Source organism: Eleginops maclovinus, chromosome 8, assembly GCF_036324505.1.
Source record: "Eleginops maclovinus isolate JMC-PN-2008 ecotype Puerto Natales chromosome 8, JC_Emac_rtc_rv5, whole genome shotgun sequence".
Lineage (NCBI taxonomy): Eukaryota > Metazoa > Chordata > Actinopteri > Perciformes > Eleginopidae > Eleginops > Eleginops maclovinus.
Genome location: NC_086356.1, coordinates 6,744,863 through 6,764,043, shown reverse-complemented (window position 1 = coordinate 6,764,043; position 19,181 = coordinate 6,744,863). Strand labels below are relative to the sequence as shown.

The following is a 19,181-nucleotide window of genomic DNA, read 5'->3' as shown; positions in this document are numbered from 1 at the left end:
CTTTTTTTTTAAAAGGCTACTTGTTCCGAATGTACACACACACACACACACACACACACACACACACACACACACACACACACACACACACACACACACACACTCCCCCTAGTCCTGATAGCATTGCAGGCGAGCGTACAAAGAGAACAAACACCCATGTAATGTGGCGGTTCGCTCTCATTGACACTGGGCACTGGAATGCAACACGGGGGCAAGGGGACATGGTGCGTTTGTGTGTGTCTGTGTTTGTGTGTGTGTGTGTGTGTGTGTGTGTGTGTGTGTGTGTGTGTGTGTGTGTGTGTGTGTACCATCCTGTCAGATTAGCCCTAATGATTAGCATTACTGAGAACTGACAGCAAGAGGAAGGAACAATGAGTGTCATTTATCCTCTTTTTCTCTCTCTTGCCCACTCACTTTCTTTTTTAGCTCTGTTCCTTGCTTTTAATCTCTGACCCCCCCTCACCCCTCACTCCCCCCACCACCACCACCTCCACGTCTCCCTCACCGTCTGCCTGCCTTGCGCTTCTTGTTTTGATTCCCCTGTGGTGTCCACTTTGCTCTGTAAACTAAGAAGATGTTCTATTACCAAAAATATGTTAAAGATGACACATACATACACACACACACACACACACACACACACACACACACACACACACACACACACACACACACACACACACACACACTTACACACAACCACGCATACATTTAGACCATTAAAAACAGTTGATAAAATATAATGAGAGGTAATGTCAAAGCCCTGTAATAACGTTGAGGCGCCATGTGCATATAGCGGTTTATAATCAGCTAATGATAGGTTATGGGTTGAGGTTGAAATTGGTGGATACCCATGATTTGAACCCACCACAGAATAAGGGAAAGGGGGGAGAGTGAAAGAGATAGTTGATTAGGGAGTAGGCAAAGAAAGGGACATGTAAAGAGAGTGAAGGCCTGATTAGATGCAGAGAACTCTCCCCCGCCTCCAGGTTTTCCAATGTTGATCTGTATGGGATTTACGTAGCATTTTGGCTTGAAAAAGAATTCTGTGTCAGAGATGTGGCATCTGTCGTTGACTTCCAGCTAAATGTATACAACCTTTATAAGTGCATAATAAAACTGAAAAGGTCTTGCCATTGCTACTCAAAGGGAGTGAACAGAATGCAATGCCTGAATCTAAATAATTGAGGCAATCTGTGTCAAGTATAGAGGCAGATATCGACAAAAGATACAACCAACATGGGTCGAAAGGAGATAAATGGTGAGAAAACATGTCAGTGGCTTAATCTATGTTTTAACTTTGAATCTGTGCTTATTTATTACCACACACTGATACTACTTTAATCTGTTAGTGTACAAGCAATGAATGTGTTAGTTTCAACAAAGTTTACTTCATCATAGACTGAATCCTTCAGGGAATAAGGGGGAAAAAAACTCCTATTTTCTAATAAGGCTGGTGTTTTTACTTAGATCTCTCCCCAATGTTTTTATATCATAAAATCAACCTCAGGAGGCAGAGTTGGCTGAAGTAGGAGAGGAATAAAAGAAGGGGAAGAGAGAGGACCTTAAAAAAATAAATATATATATATATATATATATATCTCTAATCTGAAGCCTCGGCTTGTGTGTTTGCTTTTCTTTTCTGTTGAATCCAAACAGGCCTCAGAGGAATGACGAGAGGTGTGATAAGAGCATCCTGTTGTGGTTTTGCCTGTGCCAAAAGGCTGCTGAGGGAATGACATCACGTCTGTTTCTCCATTTAAACATGTAGATGGACTCCTATTTGCTTTATAGCTTCAATTAAGCTCTTCCTCTGGCCTGTTCTTGCCTTCAGGACTGGAAAAGTTAAGGACATTTTGTCTCAAGGGCGAGGGGAATTTAATTTTATGAATGCGCTATCTGCTTTTTGAATCGTTACGGAAGGACACTTTACGACATATTTGATGGGTTGCATCCTTTATTCTTCTCGGTGTCATTTTCTTGTTGACAAGCAATAAATCACTTCTTTTATGCGCAGTGACCAGGTCATTCTACTCTGAGCTGAATTTAAAAAAGACTGAATGGAAAAGTTTCAGCATCTGCAACAACAGATTTGTCATTTAATTAGTTTATTTGGAAAAAGGTTGTTATTAAACCAAGCCAATGCACATAGTATTTAGGGTTAGGGTTAGGGTTAATAGCTATGCCTCTAGTTGCCATCATACCGTGGATGGATCAGTAAAAACAAACTTAACACGGGAAGTTGCTGTTATCCTGTTGCAAACCAACAGATAACGTTGCTGCTTAATTGAGCCACCAGAGAGGACAGATGCTCCCTGAAAAGCTACTGATTGTGTCTGATTCTGAACTGCTTAAGTGAAAACAAGGATTGAGTTTAGTCAGTCTATTTGGTCAATTAATTGATAAAGTCTGGTTTGTGAAAGTACTAAATACCTCTAACGTGTGACACCCACATACAAAGGATGCTGTCCTTGTAATAGGGGGGAGAAATTGTGTTTGTGTCTCAGCTACTTTCATATTTACTCAACCCAAACTTGTTTTTGTAGTTGAGTTTATCAGGATTATGTTGTTCTCTATTTCCTGGCGTGGTGCACAGGAAACAGAGCTGCTGAATTCAAATGAAAAACAGTCACATTTGTTCTATTATTTGACGATTACAATTGAGGTCTGGGTAAAGTTTGAATTTCCATTGGAGGACATGAACAAGCTTTGTTTCTTGTTTGAGTGCTTTCTAATGATATAAGACTACTAAAAAGTATCATATTGAATACCGCCTTCCCTTATCTAGGAAAATGCCTTTGACAGAGGTAATATTCTTTGAACCCGGTTAGGCAAACACTCGAGCTTCCCCTGTAAATCCAGGTTGAGTCCGTCCAAATGAACCATGCCAAATCCAAAATTAGTTTGGATGTGTACTCAGCCCTAATCTCTCCAAGCATGCGGCCTTTCCCCCTAACAGAGTAATGAGTTACTGCCACACAGTATCATTAGCTCAGTGACCGACACATACATCATGTAAACAGCTCTAGTGTGAGCTAATTCTTGTAGATACTGTTGAGATGTCCTAAGGAGTTCAGATCTTCCAGCATGGTTGACCGGGCGCCAGTGCACAGCTGGTGTATGGAGGACTGAAATAACATTACAGTACCGCCAAGAATAACTTTTACAACAGCCCCGAGGTGTACCCAACTGCATAAAATACTGTCTCTTTCTGTTGTGTATTGTGCTTGTGCTTTCAGGCAGTGACTGTGTGCCCTTTCTATCAGTAGACATGTGAACCTGAAGGTTTCACATTGTGCGGGAGGAGCCTTTGTGCCTCCACAGTAACGTGACACCTTTCATAACTCCGTACAGAGAATAGGGTGCATGTAAAAAGACAGCAAAAAGCAGCTGGCTGAATTCACAATAACGGCCTGGAGCTTTACGGGCCAGACACTTTTGATATCATTCCATCTCTCCGTCTTCCTGTCTATCCATCTTTCTGTCTCGCTTTTGAATCTGACAGATACATCTAAAAGGAGTCAGCTGTTTCGGATTCAGACGTTTGGGATTCGGGTGGTACCTGCCTGTCTCCTCTCACTCTCTTCCTCTGTGAGTGATGGCAGTTAGCTGCCGGTGCATGTGGCAAGCTGACACCTCTGATTGGTCAATCCCAAATTGTCCCTCATTTCACCATCATGGACACGAAGCTGCGAAGGCAATTGTCGCAGCAGTGAAAGAGCATCAGGCTATTATTGCCAAGGTGACACAGAACTTTAGCTCTTAGGGAGATTAGAGACAACTCAACTCAGCAGCTTTAACACACTCACATTTCAATTTTGCAGGAACATGATACCTACTGCTTGGTTGTGCTGACCGGAGTTTCTGCGATAAAATGGCTATTTCTTGTATCATTAGTGAACTAGCATTATGACCACCTCAGTGGCTTCCCTCGTTATATTAAGGCTTCACCAACAGCTTTCTTAAAGTGTCTCGTTAAAAGTCATTGTGTTTTTCCCCTTTTAAGCTGACCTTTGTTTCAGTAAGAGTCCTAGTGGTATTTGTAAGCGAGGTGGTACAGAAAAAAAGTGTGTGGTTGCCACGGAAGCCCTGAGAGGCAATTAGTTAATAAAATAGTTGTCATCCATTACATGTAACATGGTTGGGGATGAAGAAAAAAACCTATTATACATTTACAATGATCCTGCTCGATAAAAACCTTCACAAAACATTTAACGTAACAAAGAAAAATCATCTTGCAAATTTTCTTTTTTTGTCACCTGTTTCGGGACATCATATATACTGGATACTGGAGTCCTCGGCACTGGGACTGAGCTCAAGTTCATTACATGGGCCACCTACTCTACAAAGTGAGCTTCATGACATCCCACAAATCCTTCTTAGTAAAGGTGTTTCACGGCAGGACAGAAAAACAACTTAGATCAAAAAATGAATTACTGGATTTATTATTTTTTTACCTCTGTAGTTTCTTCAACAAAGTAGAGAAACGGGCGACAAAAGATTTGAGGATTCGACACCTGACACAAAAAGTTACTCTCAAAATGACCGCATATGTAGCGAGAGAATAGCGAAGTGAAATAATTGGCTTGCCCTCCATTTTCCACTTTGAAAGTAAAGGATGATGAGTATTGATGCGTTTGGATTTGAGTGTCACCGTGTATTACTTACAGTGTGGCAGGATGTTAGACTTCATACCATTGTGGCTCTGTGTGTGACCTGTTGCTATAAGACTTGTCTTCTCCCTGTTCTGAGGGAGTTAAAAACCACTGGATCCTAAAGTGACCACCAGTGATGTACCAGAGAAACATTATCTAAAAATGCTAACGTTATTCTGCTTGCTTTTATTTGTCCTTTTGAAAATATCCGATTGTCCATAATTACTGTGACAAAGAAAGGAATTGAAACAGTTTAAAGAAGGGTGCAGGCTTGAGAGGTTACAGCTTAAAGTGAAATTCCCAGTTTCACTATGAAGATTACTATTTAAATGAATGAATCACTCGTGAGTGGCACTGCGCTTCTTAACTTTCCTGGCAATCTTCACTAGCGCTGTCAAGGCAAATAATAATGAAATATGGGAAGAATGAAGTAGCATGAAAGGAATGCCTGGCCTCTCGTAAGCTTCTGGATTCAATGCTACTAGTTTTTTGCAGAGGTCTGGTGCAAGTTAAGCACACCAAGGAGGACTGGATCACATAGAAATATCAATATTAATAAGGATTGGCAAATGCATATAGTTTTTTGAAGTAGTTAAATCATAGGGATGTAGTTTTAGTTCAGCCTTATTCTATTTAAAGCACCTCCGAACCTGCATTAGCACGTGAAACCATACTAGCCACTACTATGAATATTCTATGAGTACAGATAAAAGCAGAACAAGCAGAATAATAATCAGAATTTGTTTGAAAATTGCAGGGATTCAGATGGGAAAAGGGCCAGAGAGACAAGTGGGATGGTGCACTGGGCAGTGAAAGAATTTGCTCTCCTGCAAAGAGATAATAGCCGTCTCTTAAAAGACAAACAAATTCCCATGCTGCAGTTTGGACTCTGCGGCTAAGTTTTTTATTAAAAAAAGGAACAAGACAGCATGGGATAATCGTTTGGGAATGGAAAAACGTCCAATTCAAAGTGGTGTCATCAGGTCAAAACTCAGATGTCCTCACGCACAGATTGTATTGAGTTCAATCCAAACATCAGGCGTTTTTTTGCGTGCAGAGGGAAGGTGGGGAGAGGTTGAAAAGTCAGAACAAGTGACCGAGGTGAGATCGTGTTTAGAGGTGTGAAGCCGCTCGGGCAATCTTGTTTTATTTTCTGTGAAACGGGAGCTGTTATTCCCGAGCTTTGAGAAAGATTTGTGATGTCAGGTGGTTAAGTGAGCATTTGTGCGTGAGAGAGTGAAAGACAGGCCTTGGGGGAGGGGGGGGGGGGGGGTGATCTAAGTGTCCAGGTATAATGGTCGTCTTCCTGTGTCTGACCACGAAGGCAGCAGAGGTCAAAGCAAACCTTTCAACAACCTTTCCTTTCATACCTCTTTTTTTAGGAATAACCCTGTTTTATTACAGTTTGGATCTCATCTTTATACATTTGGCCGTATTTCTTTTGGTTTCAATGACATACATAAATAATATACCTCAACTCTTTTATCTTTTTTTGTGGTTCCTTTCACCTTTGTCTCTAACTCATCAACTCCTGATGCTCTCATAAGGTATCCATCCTCCTTTAATTCATTCATCTCTCACACACGGCTGTTTCCAATTGGCCCAGAGACATTCCTGGAATGCCGGGGCATCATTGTTTTGTGTGTGTGTGTGTGTGTGTGTGTGTGTGTGTGTGTGTGTGTGTGTGTGTGTGTGTGTGTGTGTGTGTGTGTGTGTGTGTGTGTGTGTGTGTGTGTGTGTGTGTGTGTGTGTGTGTGTGTGTGTGTGTGTGTGTGTGTGTGTGTGTGCACTCACTGCTCCCGTGTTCAGAGAGCAGTGGCTATTTGATACAAATGCAAAAGAGCGAGGATGGGCAGTTGAGAAGAAAATAGCTACAGAAGAAATGTGAACAAGAAATAAAGGAGAGAAAAGACTACTGGGTTTGCATGGCTTTCAATGATTATGCTGCTAGTCAATTTGTCTCAGTGATTGTGTAAATAAGACTGGAAGTTCTTTATAATCAAATACCATTGAGATAAAGGGCAAACCAACTCACAAATCAGCCTATTAATCTAAAGAAATGTTCCCATAAAACTAAACGGCATTGTTAATTAAGTTTTGGTCGTAAGGAAGACCTATTTTAATTCAGCATTCGAAGGGTCTCTGCTTAGTGCTGGGTCAAACCAACACATGACTTTTACCCACAATTCTGAAATTAAAAGTCAACTTAAAATGTACATCCATTACTTTATTGACTAAGCCAAACCATAGTATTGTATTTCAGTCAGACAAATCACGTGTTTCATTAATGTGTTTATTACAAACAGTATATAGTTTGAGTTTGGCGTCTAGGCTCGGGCCACATCGTTCCACATATTAACATAGAACATTGAGTGATCATAAGATAACTATCCCCCAAGCCTACAGATGGAAGCTGGGGAGGAAGCTGGGGTGGTGGTGGGGCAGGCGAGCATCGCAAACGTGAACGCAGCAGCGAGGTGAACACATTAGCAGCGTGGAAACAGCAGTAGTAGCGGCAGCAGCATTAGCGAGGCAGAGGTAGGCGGATCCAACAGCCTAAATACAGCACCAGATTAAGAGACTATGTTTGGTTGTTTGCAAGTGTGACGAGGGGTGTTATGCGCGAATGTATCATTGGTGCTCGAGTTGACTGCCTGAACTAGCTCGCAGGCTTCACCCCATTAAATCTAACCAAGTGTTTTGAATGTTTTTTTTATTTTGTTTTCTTACAATGTGAAACATTCAATACGTGTTTAACAGGACTGTAATCCACAATTGTATTTGGGTGAGAACGTTATAGTGAGAGAGTTGCACAAATATATCCCGATCCAATGGTTTGTCACGTCTCTGAGACGCGTCTGGAGATCCAAACGTTTTCAAAGATGTATCTAAAATGACGTGCAAGCAAAGCTAAGCTACTACAAAGGAAACAAAAGCGTATGGTAATGGATTAAAGGCACTCTTCAGATCATAAATTGGCTCTCAGACATACTTTTCAAATGTATGCACTTCCCAATTCAATTACATATACATAAAATTGCATATTCACAGTCCTACACACACACACACACACACATACACACACACACATACAAAGGCACTTTATCACATGTGCGTTTGGGCTTGTTGGATGGCTTTAGAGAGCTGGGTAAAAAATATTACACCACAATTACATTACCGTTAGCCACGTCAGCTGGTCTGGACAAAAAGGCACCACAGCGTCTCCGTTTCTGTCTCTCTTTGACTTTGTCCTCCAGTTTTATTTACATTACTTCTTTCTCCCATGACACATGACTCAGCTAATCTAAAATACAGCGAGCCCCAGCGTTGCCAGGGACGAGTCCAACGGAGACCAAAGCCATCTGCCTAAAAGAGTTATGCCACTCTGCGAGGTACCAAGAGGATCCAGATCTTTCCAGTAGGATCTCTAATATGAAAAACGTGATTTTGAAACCAAGTGAGATGAGCATGATAGATAGACAGACTGATAGATGGATGGACGGATTTGTTGGCGGTTGACGATTGGTTTGTAATTCTTAGCTGTGTTCAGCACAGATTGTGCTTGGTTAAATTGATTTCATGAAAGATGATGTCTCAGGGACAGTTGCAGTTTTTAGTTGTTGTGCCAATGTGGCTCAGGAGCAGTCTAACGATGGTTGGGTTACCATTCAGAGGTTGTCACTGGGACCATTCCTGGCCCTTGAAGTCAACATGGCAGAGTATTCTTAGGCAAGATACTGAACCCAAAATGTCTCTGACGGATGGAGGGATGGATTTGTTGGCGGTCCCTTGGTTTGTTTCTTGGAAACTTAAACGTGTTCAGCACGGATTGTGGTTGGTTCAATTGATTCCATAAAAGTTAAGAACGAGTTAGGATTTTGACAAAGGGACATTTGTAATGTTGAGTTTTGGGGAAAATGTGGTTCAGGAGTTTTCCACCATTGGTTGTACCGATCGGAGGGTCTTGGGCAGTGTTCTTGGGCAAAATACTCTAGTGCAATGTGTCAACGCCAAAGACTGTTTGAGCACCATAAGCCGGATTGCATTTAAATCATTTTAAAAAGAATGTAAAGAAAAGGCATTCATCCTTGTTGTCATAGCAAGAGAATCTACTACAAACACGTGAATGGGAGCGCACACATAGGGATGCAAACGGACAAACACACACAAAGCAACAGGGAGGCTACTAACACAAGCAAATAGCAATTACTACAGCGTATGCAGCCTAGCAACCAGGCCACTGGATGTCATTGTCCCTCATCACATTTGTGTGTGTGTCTGTGTGTGATTGTGTGTGTGTGTGTGTGCGCGCGCCCTCCTGTGACTAAGATCCTCTTCTGCAAGACCCAGAGTTGTTGTGTGACAGGTTGAGAATGGTGGGACTGGAGAAGAGAAAGTGGCTTATAGGGAGTATAAATTAAGAAATATAATTAATATCAATCTATTGAGAAAGAATGAGTCCCTAAAGACTGACATTACATCCTGGCTGTGATATACATTTGGCAGCATTCGCTAAAAAATCCTGTTTTAAATATGTGACTAAAAAACCCCAAAGAGATAAACTTAATAAATGTTCCTGCCTTAAAGCCAGGTGGCGAACCATAGCTCGTGTGGATTCATTTGTGTCGCCATTACGTTGTTTTTTAAATGCAATTTCTAGAGATTCAAACTTAAAAGAAAGGGTGTCTCTTTATTCCTCATTTTTGGTCGGCCTCATTATGATTTATGAGCCACAGTCTACAGTAAAGTGAGTCTCTGACCTATTACCATTTGAAAGTAACCTGTGTGTTTTATGAGGCTATCAAAGAGCTCCTTCAAAACCACATTCATTGTTCAGCAATTCAAACCAGATGATGAAAGCGCTCTGATTCAAATAGCGTGTATTCATGAGCGGCATCCTGAGTGGGTCACTGATAGAAGTAGGTTGGTAAACCAATAAAAGAAAACATGCACTATGTTGTTTTAATTACAATTTGGGTTTCACCTTATTTGATATTCATTCTTCCTTTGTTTAAACCCTCTGTTTTCATTGCTGCATGTCTTAAGTTTGTCAAGGGCACATTCGTAGTTTGATGAAAGAATGCTTGTTGTCTCCTTTTCGGTCAATTTTGAATACATGTCACTTTTGTTGGTCCTGTTTCCCTCCGTCATATCACACATTGCCAGTAAACGAACAGCTAAGTTTGTTGTCTATTTATTTTATGACTGAATTCTTATAATTGCATTGAAATAAAAAGAAAAACAAACGCAAAAATGTGGCTTAAAAGTTAAGTGAACACTCACCAAATGCTGACTTAACTAGACAGAGGGAATTATAGGAGAGCATTTTATTTTAAGTGTAATTGATACCATGTTATTATTTATGTTGACTTACAAAAATAAATTGTACATAAGTTGTGTCACTTCTAACAGGTTAATGACAAACCAAAACATATTATAAAATAGTATTTGTAATGATAAGCAGATTTTTTTAAACAGTTTTTGTAGGAAGTAGATCTCAAAGTAAAAAGGTGTACTGATAAACTGTATCAGAGGACTTTGAGATGTTTTCCTTACACAAGGTCATACTATCACATGACTTGCTCTGAATAAATTCACATTTTTCTGTTTATTTACATCTATAAGTGATAAATAAAATAGACATCCGAGTAGTTTTACTGGGCAAAATTGACCAACTTCAATCTTTTTTACGCTGGGCTTCTTAAACCATGATATACAGCCGCCATTTAGATGTCAACACCTGTCTTGCTGTGCACATAAACCCCTTGTGTTATGGGGGTCATTTAGTATTGACGGTGCAGATCACGTTCTCACTCGCTAACAAACCTCACACACCTCGTCCCCTCGGGGGAGCCCTACAGTATGAACCGATCCGACAGGAGCCTCAGCGGCGGTTTGATTGACACCGCTCAGGCTTGGCAAAATGAACTAAATTAAAGGGTCAAATACTCCAGAGGGCAAATAAACCTCTCCAAACATGGCTGCTGTGAACACACACCTCGTGCTCATCCTCTTCACTTCTCCTCCCTTTTCTTTCTCTTGCCTACCGCTTTTTTCTCTCTGCAATCGTGTTTATCATTCAGATTTTTACCAAGCTGGTTTGATTGATTATGGCCACAGAGCTGATAGGAATACCTGCAGCCCTGGTGTGTGGGTGTGTGTGTGTGTGTGTGTGTGTGTGTGTGTGTGTGTGTGTGTGTGTGTGTGTGTGTGTGTGTGTGTGTGTGTGTGTGTGTGTGTGTGTGTGTGTGTGTGTGTGTGTGTGTGTGTGTGTGTGTGTGTGTGTGTGTGTGTGTGTGCGTGCGTGCGTGACTTTGACTGAAGCGCTCAGATGATGAGTCAATTGATCGAGATGGCCCCAATTAGTCTGTGTGATTAATTGAGTGTGATTGGACGTCGTCCCTGGCACCTCATCGTTGACGTTATTGACAGGCTAATTAGTTACCGTGGTGACTGCTTAAACACAGCTGGATTGTGTGTGTGACTCTGAAATGAACCCAAGGCAGCCTACCTCGTGCTTTAGTGCGTGTGTGCTTGTGCGTGTTTGGATTAATACACCTTGAGGGGTGTTCCCAAGATGTTTTGATATCACAATTGCAAAATAATTAAACAGGATGCTGGTACCATGCGAGAGACATTTATCAAGGCATTGGCAACGAAAACTAACATTTGTAGTTGTGGTTTTCATCAAGAACAAGGATTAATGATCGAGAGGGAAATGTCAGCATCAAGGAAAGGCTGGCAGAGGTCAACAAAGGAAAGGAAACACTTACTTAAATCTTTACAAAAAAAAAACTGAGTGCCTCTGAAACTGGCTGCAAATTAATAACCTCAAAAAGCATTAGTGATCATGGGTCATGGGCTATTTTTCTGGAGCTACAGGAAGAAAACACATTGCAATAGTAATACTTGAATGTGTTATTGCAGAATAATTGTTCATCGGCTCTTTGTAACTCCCTCTCAGTTCTGAGGTATTACTTTTCCTTTCATGCTGTTTTCCTCCACTGTTCCTACTCTTACTTATTTTCGTCACGAAATGCTTTTAACGAACCAGCTGTCTAAACTCCTGGTCATGCTAATCCAGCCTAAGTTTAGACGGTTGGTTATTGTGACGTAAAGGGTTAACCCATTAGATCACGTACTGTATGTGATGTTCAAATCAAAGTGATGGTAAAACCAAGGCTGCTCATCTTGTGAACCAAAGTAATGTATTTCTTTCAATGAATGTCTTTTTTCTTTGCAAAACGATAGGAGTTTATTAGTAGTCATTATGCACTCCGGAAGCACTATAGGTATTAAAATGCTTCTACTAAGTAAGGGTTTTTAGGATGGCATTCAAAGGCCATAATGTGATAAAAAATAATAAATGAAGAGCTTGAGGAGGGGGGAATGTTCTCAGAAAAGCACTTTCAAGAGTGCAGTCATATTATCGTGAAAAACTCAAATATATTCACGTGTTTTCTTGTAAATGTACCTCTTTACTTTCAGAAAATAACATTTTTTGGGAGAATATAACCCCGCTCCTCTGGCTCTGTATTTCATTGTTGGCCCTAATTCACCATAGTACTACTTTTGCTTTTTTCTTATCAGTTGTTTCCAATTTGGGGCCAATATGTTTTTATACACATCAAACTTTCTGTTAGATTGAATTTGTTTGGCCAATTACCACGGTGCGATTACACCATCCTGACAAATGTATGATTTCATCTCGGTCAACAATCAAGCCATTTATGAAAGAACATTCAGAAAACCAATTTTAAACTATACTTCATATCATACTGAGCATTACTCAGTTTTCAGGGGTTATATATATCTAGGTAAACTCAAAAGTACTTAAAGAACTGATATAGCTTGATGTGTATATCCATGCTGCTTAGAGCCGGTAAAGACTCCTCATTGGTACATTGTTCTGAATGATTTTCACCTTTTTTCCTGTCCGCCATGGACACCCATTTCTGCAAAAAACATTGGGAGCTATCATTTTTCCCACAGGGGAGACAAATCCCGCTCTAAAGAGCAGCAGTTTTAGTACCCATGTCCACACTGAATGGGTTTGTGGCTCTTAAAGAAAGGATGACCCACCCCACCCATTCAACGGTGGTGTACATTACTGACTATAAATGAAGATTAAATTATGTGAATAGCTGTTATCAGTCAACCAATCATATCAGGAGTATATATTACTCACTGGCCAACATCCAATATTTAATCATGGAAGTCCAATGCCAGTTCCCTATATAAAGTGTTATACTGTAGCAACCAATGAAGCAATGTCTAAAAGACAAAACTGCAATTTAGAAAAATAAAGGAAAAGATTTGAAAAAAGATTTATAAGTTAAAAAATGACATGTACACATTGTGGGATGCAACACTGTACACTCACTGTCTGTCAGATGCAGCAGAGATAACCAGGGTAGAACGTGAGGTGGTGTGGGGAGAAAAAGGGAGTGGTAGACGGGTGTGCGGTTGACTAGCAGCGAACAAAAGACCCTAATCTTGGAGGAGGCCACAGTTGGTGTAACATCACTTTTTCGGGCCACACTGTTTTATTCTTCTTTTGCTCTACCACTCCAATATCCTTTCTTTCTCAACGCACCATCTAACCTCCCTCCCTCCCTCCTTCCCAGTGTACCTCTTGTCTCCTCGGTTTTTCCCCAGATCTGTTCTGCTTTAATCATTTTCATTTTGCCCAAATCATTTAAATTAGATTGAATCATGACAGAAATTGCGGTCACAAATACTTCAATATTACTTTGTTAGATGCCAAATACTCCCTGCAAATTATAGGTAAATTCTGACCATTTGAAATATGTTCCCCCTTAGGTTCACACTGCTTAAATTCCAGCCCGTCTTTGAATCTTTCAATAGTTTCTGTTTTTTAATAATTAATAGACATTAAAAAACAGAAACCCAGAGCATACAGGCAATCACAACACAAACAAATGAAATGTATGTCTAACAAAACATAACCAGAACTTAATTATCGTGACTAGCTTGGATGTTCTTGATGATTTTTTTGATGAAAAATAAATAATTCAAAAAGGAAATGTGTAATTAGCCACAGCTCTTTGATTTGATGCATGTGTTCTGCATTACTCTGATACATGTCTGCTTGTCTTCGTATATCTCTTCTCAATTATGCTCTGCTGTACGTGTTAGTTAACTGTCCTCCCCTCCCTCTTTTTTTTCTCCTCTCTGTAGTTCCCCCTCGGGAGCCCACAGTCACCTGTCGGTCCAACACCTACCCCAAGGGCTTCTACTGCAGCTGGCACCAGCTCCACCCCACGTACATCCCCACCACCTTCGAAGTGGACGTACAGTAAGTGCATTGGATTCCTGTCTTTGTGTAGATTTACATGTACAACATATGTCTCGATATATATCTCTATGATGATAACTAGCTTAATTAAAGTGATTTATTTGAAGGATAACCCAAGTTATTATTTCTGTTATGGTTTCAATCGGTCAACATAGCATTGTACCGACCCAAAAAAAAGGATACGGTTTAAGAATACAGCAATCTCAATCTGACGAACAAAATGAGGGTGACCAAAGGTGTGACAAACATATAATATGTTTAGTACATTAAAATGATCCTTGAGACTTTTGAAATGTTTTAGGGAGAATAGGTACTAAACGTTTTTCATTTTAAAACCCCACGGAAAAACACTACATTTAAAGAGTAGAAAATAAACAATCGCAGGATAATGTGTTCAAAGTTTTTCATTTAACAAACCTGTAATATGTTGAAAAAAACAAAAGCAAAGACCAATTAGCCTATTCTTAAAAAATAACAGTATTTAATTCAACCATTGTCCTCTTGCAATCACGTGAGTTAGCTTACCTATGCTAATAGTCTGTTATGCTAGTTAGCTTTTATTTTAATGGCTTACTTTTCTAAGCACCATAAAAAAGTATGTTATCACGCAATGCTTAAGGTTTCCCTACACATTATGATAGGCCTAGTTAATTATGCAACTTAATTTCATTTAAAAGTAGCAGGGGGTCCCTGCTCCATCTTTTATTTTAGCTAAAGGGGCCTTTGGCTTGAAAAAAAAAAAACGGGTTTAGAGGAAAAGCTTTATATTAAAACACCAAAACGGCCAATGAAAAAGATCATTTTCAAATAAGAAGTCGGGTTTTATAAGAGAAGTAATATATTGTTGGTTTCACTCTGTAGTTAAACACCTCTCTCCCACATCCAGGGAGGATTTAGTGTAGGTAGACCTCAGATATTCACTCCAAATGTGTGGATGGAGACTCAGTATAGTCTCACGCTCACTCCGTCAGCTTCTCTTTGATATTCATAGATCACAGAGTCCCACAGCTCACGCCAGAGCTGGTGGATTTTGCCTTCGTTAATATTGTAACACCAACATAATTACGTTGGAATAATAACGAGCAGGTCAGCCATTCAGCTCCACATTTTACTGAACAGCAATTTATGTTCTTTTTTACCTCAAAAGAACACCGATGACTTAATAAAGAGAAGACTGTAATCACACTTGTGTCAGGGATCCAGAATTAGAACAAAATGGTTCAATATTATCCTATTTTATGTGAAAGTGTAAGTTAAAACTTCACATAATAACATTCATTTAAGTATGTAATAATCATTATCAATAGTGTCCCAATGTGTGCCTTGTGACCTTTATTGTGATGCGAGTCAGTGAGTATTAGAAAACGTTGCGAGTCACATGACCGTAGCGTAGTGAGTATCGGAGAACTTTACAAAACTATCCATATGACCGGTATCATCTCCCAAAACTAAAGCAGTCCAAACCTGTTTATATAATGAAAGACAAAGGAGTGTTAGTCCAATAAGAATTTATTCAGGCCTAAATGTGCCAATTTCCTTAGACCTTGGCACATTTAAGCCTAAAAACTAACTAAGAATTGTATGAAAACTAACGTTCATACTGGCTGTATTCCAGACTAATGTCCTGTCCTGGTCTGTAAAGCAGTTCTCAGAGTCCTCTAGTTTTAGTTCTAATCTGTTTACACCTTTGATGGAGAACACCCACACTTCTTAAAACTTGATCTATTTCCACACCAAATTGTATGAAGCTTCCTTCAAGATGAAAACCTACAAGCTTTTAAAATCTTAGAAATAAACCATCCATCTCTCTCACATCATTACTTTTTTAAATGTTTCTCCTATTACCCTTTGAATTCCCTCTCCTCTCCAGACACAACCAGCGATCACTGGAGGTATGTCAAGATCCGGACCACAAGAACCGCTGTCGTGTTCGTTTTCCCGAGGTTTTCTCCAGCTTCCCGTACAAAGTAAACGTGACAGCAGTCAACGCCTTGGGGAAATTCTCCACCACCATTTCATTTGAGGAGTCCAGTATAGGTAAGATAGATGTTGTATTGTGGTGCTGTATTGGATGTTTGTAACACTTCAATCCAACAAAAAGCTCATTTTCCGGGTAGATTTTAAAGGCTTTGATTCAGTTTCTGAGCTTGGTTCAAAGGGTTCACACTTCAATCTTAGAAATATTCACTTTCCTTAAGAGTTACCAAACAACACTTTTTGGGAGCAAAGTGCAAGGACAAATCTAAGATCCTTTTCCCACACAGATTGACAAATACTTGGCAATGCAAAATAAGGACTAAGATGCAGAGTGTTGAGGCGGCTCTTGGAGGATGCCAACCATTGAGCAATGATAATGCGTTTGTTTGACCACAGATGACTGATTTCATTGACTTCTGGTTCCCTTCGGAGATGTGCGCACACACACAGTGCTGCTCAGTGCCAGGAAAAAAGTAGAAATTTCAATAGCCAACTAAATGTCACCCATGTGAAGGAAAGTGCACTGCTTGTTTTGCTTTTGCTTCAACTTATGGTATAGTCCATTAGCGAAAAACCCACTGACTGTGGACCCCTGTCATTACTGAAGGTGCTAGATAATAAACACACTACCTCTGAACCTTTTGTGCAGCAAACACTTTTTAATTGAGGGTTGTGACAGCCACAAATCAAAGGTCTGGTTTCTCACTACAAGTGCCAAACACAAGCTGCAATACAAGCACATTTTAGTCATACTAAATGGGAGAATCAAGCGTTCAAATTAAGTTGATTCATTGTTTTGTTTTTTTTTAATGACAGCCTCCACCGTCTTGTGGTAAGTAGTTTTTAAAGAATTGCAGTTTGGATTATGAAGTTTTGTTCACTCAGGCTGCAGAAGGCTACATAATAACAAGCAAGACCCTTATAATTCATAAGCAACTGTGGCTGGAAAGCAGTGAAGAGGAGAAATTCATTTTAAAGAAGGAATGAGAAGTACTTTGAAAGATAAGGGGAAGTGCTGCCAGCAGTCCCCGGCTCTGTCGTATTGCTCAGAGCGCGATATGGGTGTGCATGACGCATAAACACACACAGACACCAACGGGGCTACGAGCGATTGTCTGCAGTGTGTCGATCGACGGGGTTGGGGTATTGAAAAAGAGTGTGTGTGTGTGTGTGTGTGTCTGTGTGTGTGCGTGTGTACACAAGTAACCAAATGAGGCGGTGACATGCTCTGCCAAGCCCTGGACACAGGACTCATGAAAATGCTAATGCTAGCCGGATTAGCGCCCTGGCTGAGGAAATATCCCTCAACTATTGGTGATAGCAAAACACCCCACTGCTCCTTTCTTTTCCCTCTGCTTTCTCTTTTATTCCCACATGCCCTTCGTGTGACTTTGTACTTATTTTTTTCCCTCTGTCCCCCAGGCCAAAGCTTTTCAGATAAATGTAAAAATGCCCGTTTTGGGTGACAAATATCCTCCATCCACAGTGTAATCACTGTCTAATTAATGTCTTTAAGTTAGCTTGTTTAAAAGAATGAAATGTCTACTTATTTGATCATTTTCTGGGCATTTCATCACTTTAATTTTAACAGATTACATCTAAGAAATATGGAAAAGGGGAATGACATGGAACATGGTCCCACATGTGCTGTAACCACTCGACTAACCAGGCGCTCCTTGTCTATATCTTTTAGTTAAGTTGCATCTAGCTAACAAATAATTTGTGTGTTGCAACCTTGCTGTAGAGGTATACTGTGTGTGGTCCTTACAGGCTACAGCTATATTCCTTCTTCTCTTTATGAATAAGTGCTTTTTGTTAAAGTAGAACTGATAAAACAGCTGCTTTACAATTGAATGAAATCAGCATTGTGCAAATAGATTTACAGTAAGAAAGCAAACAGTAATCAAACTGTTGAAATTACAGCGGATGTATTTCTGCCGTCTTTGTCGTCTTTACTTTTTTACCAAACTTTCTTAAGTTTCTCACATTGTTTTTCGCCTCCTCTCACCCCTCCTGTCTATCTCCCCCTCCCCTCATCTCCTCCTTGTTCCTGCATTGTTAAAAGTCGTTCTCACGCCATTCTAGGTTGTAAGCCACATTCATTATAGGGGACAACGAGGCAGATCGTAAATAAATAAAACAATTTCATGCTTCCTGGTGCACTTCTGAATTGTGAGTGGGAGTAAGATGATTCTCAACTGTCCTTGTTCATCCGACCAAAGCTGGGACGAAATTAGATGAGATGAGATTGCGCGTGCGCGTGCGTGTGTGTGTGTGTGTGTGTGTGTGTGTGTGTGTGTGTGTGGGTACAATTGCAAAGAGAACCCCTAGAGGAAGCTCCAGACTCATCAAACGATAACTTAAAGCTTTCTTGTGTCAAGATGATCATAGGATAATTGATCTTCTTTAAGTGTAAAGTCGTCCATAGTTAAAGCCTTTCTTGCATGGATTTTAGTTTTTTCGGTCCACTCTGACATGAGCCCACCTAACCATGATTAAGTACTACATTATTCATTCGCTGTGAAGAAAATGAGTATACTCTAACATAATTTCAAAGGGTGAATGTAGCTGCAGTGGCTTTTCAACATCACCATTAACTCATCTGTCACTTTCCTCCTTTGAATTAATACTGAATATGAAATGTTTATATTCAGGTTTAATATGTGGATTCTCTGCGGAGGTTAAAGGAGAACAAGATGTTTTAGGATTAGACAGGAAATAGAGAGTTCATTAAATAAAAGTGAAGATGTCAATAACGGCTGGTTTAAAATGTGTATAACTTTACTCAGATTTGTTTATGAAAATACGAGATGACTGTTTAGGACTTATATGGATTACATATTGGGCTATCCGGTTACAGGGCCCCAAGATCCAGCCCTGCCCGTCATTCACCTTCAAAATGTCAAGGGGATAGACATGTTTAAAACAGAAGTCTTTCATATTGACCACAAAGGAACATAAAACAACTACAAAGACACACAACATGCAAATAAAGAAACACAAAGCAAGAACAAGCAGACATCAAATGACTCTAAAGGAAAAACAAAGCATCCTCAAAGACACACAAAATAACTACAAAGAGACACAAAATGGTGCATAAGCTGACTTGTTAACCAAGGCAAAAGCAAATAGATTTGTTGTAATATTTGGTCATTCATTATTCCAGTCGACACCGTTCTCTCCACAAGGGGAGGTCATAGATTCAGTTATGACTACAGTAGAGCTGAATT

General features: G+C 40.1%; 1 protein-coding gene across 3 annotated transcripts in view; it reads left to right on the top strand.

Moving 5' to 3' along the window:
- The window catches only part of cntfr (ciliary neurotrophic factor receptor), a 213,303-nt gene that overhangs the window by 166,321 nt on the left and 27,801 nt on the right, over positions 1–19,181 (top strand). For all 3 annotated transcript variants that reach the window (XM_063888900.1, XM_063888901.1, XM_063888899.1), the window contains 2 exons: positions 13,857–13,974; positions 15,845–16,011. In XM_063888900.1, coding sequence (XP_063744970.1) covers positions 13,857–13,974; positions 15,845–16,011 — 285 coding nt within the window. The remainder of the gene's footprint in view (positions 1–13,856; positions 13,975–15,844; positions 16,012–19,181) is intronic.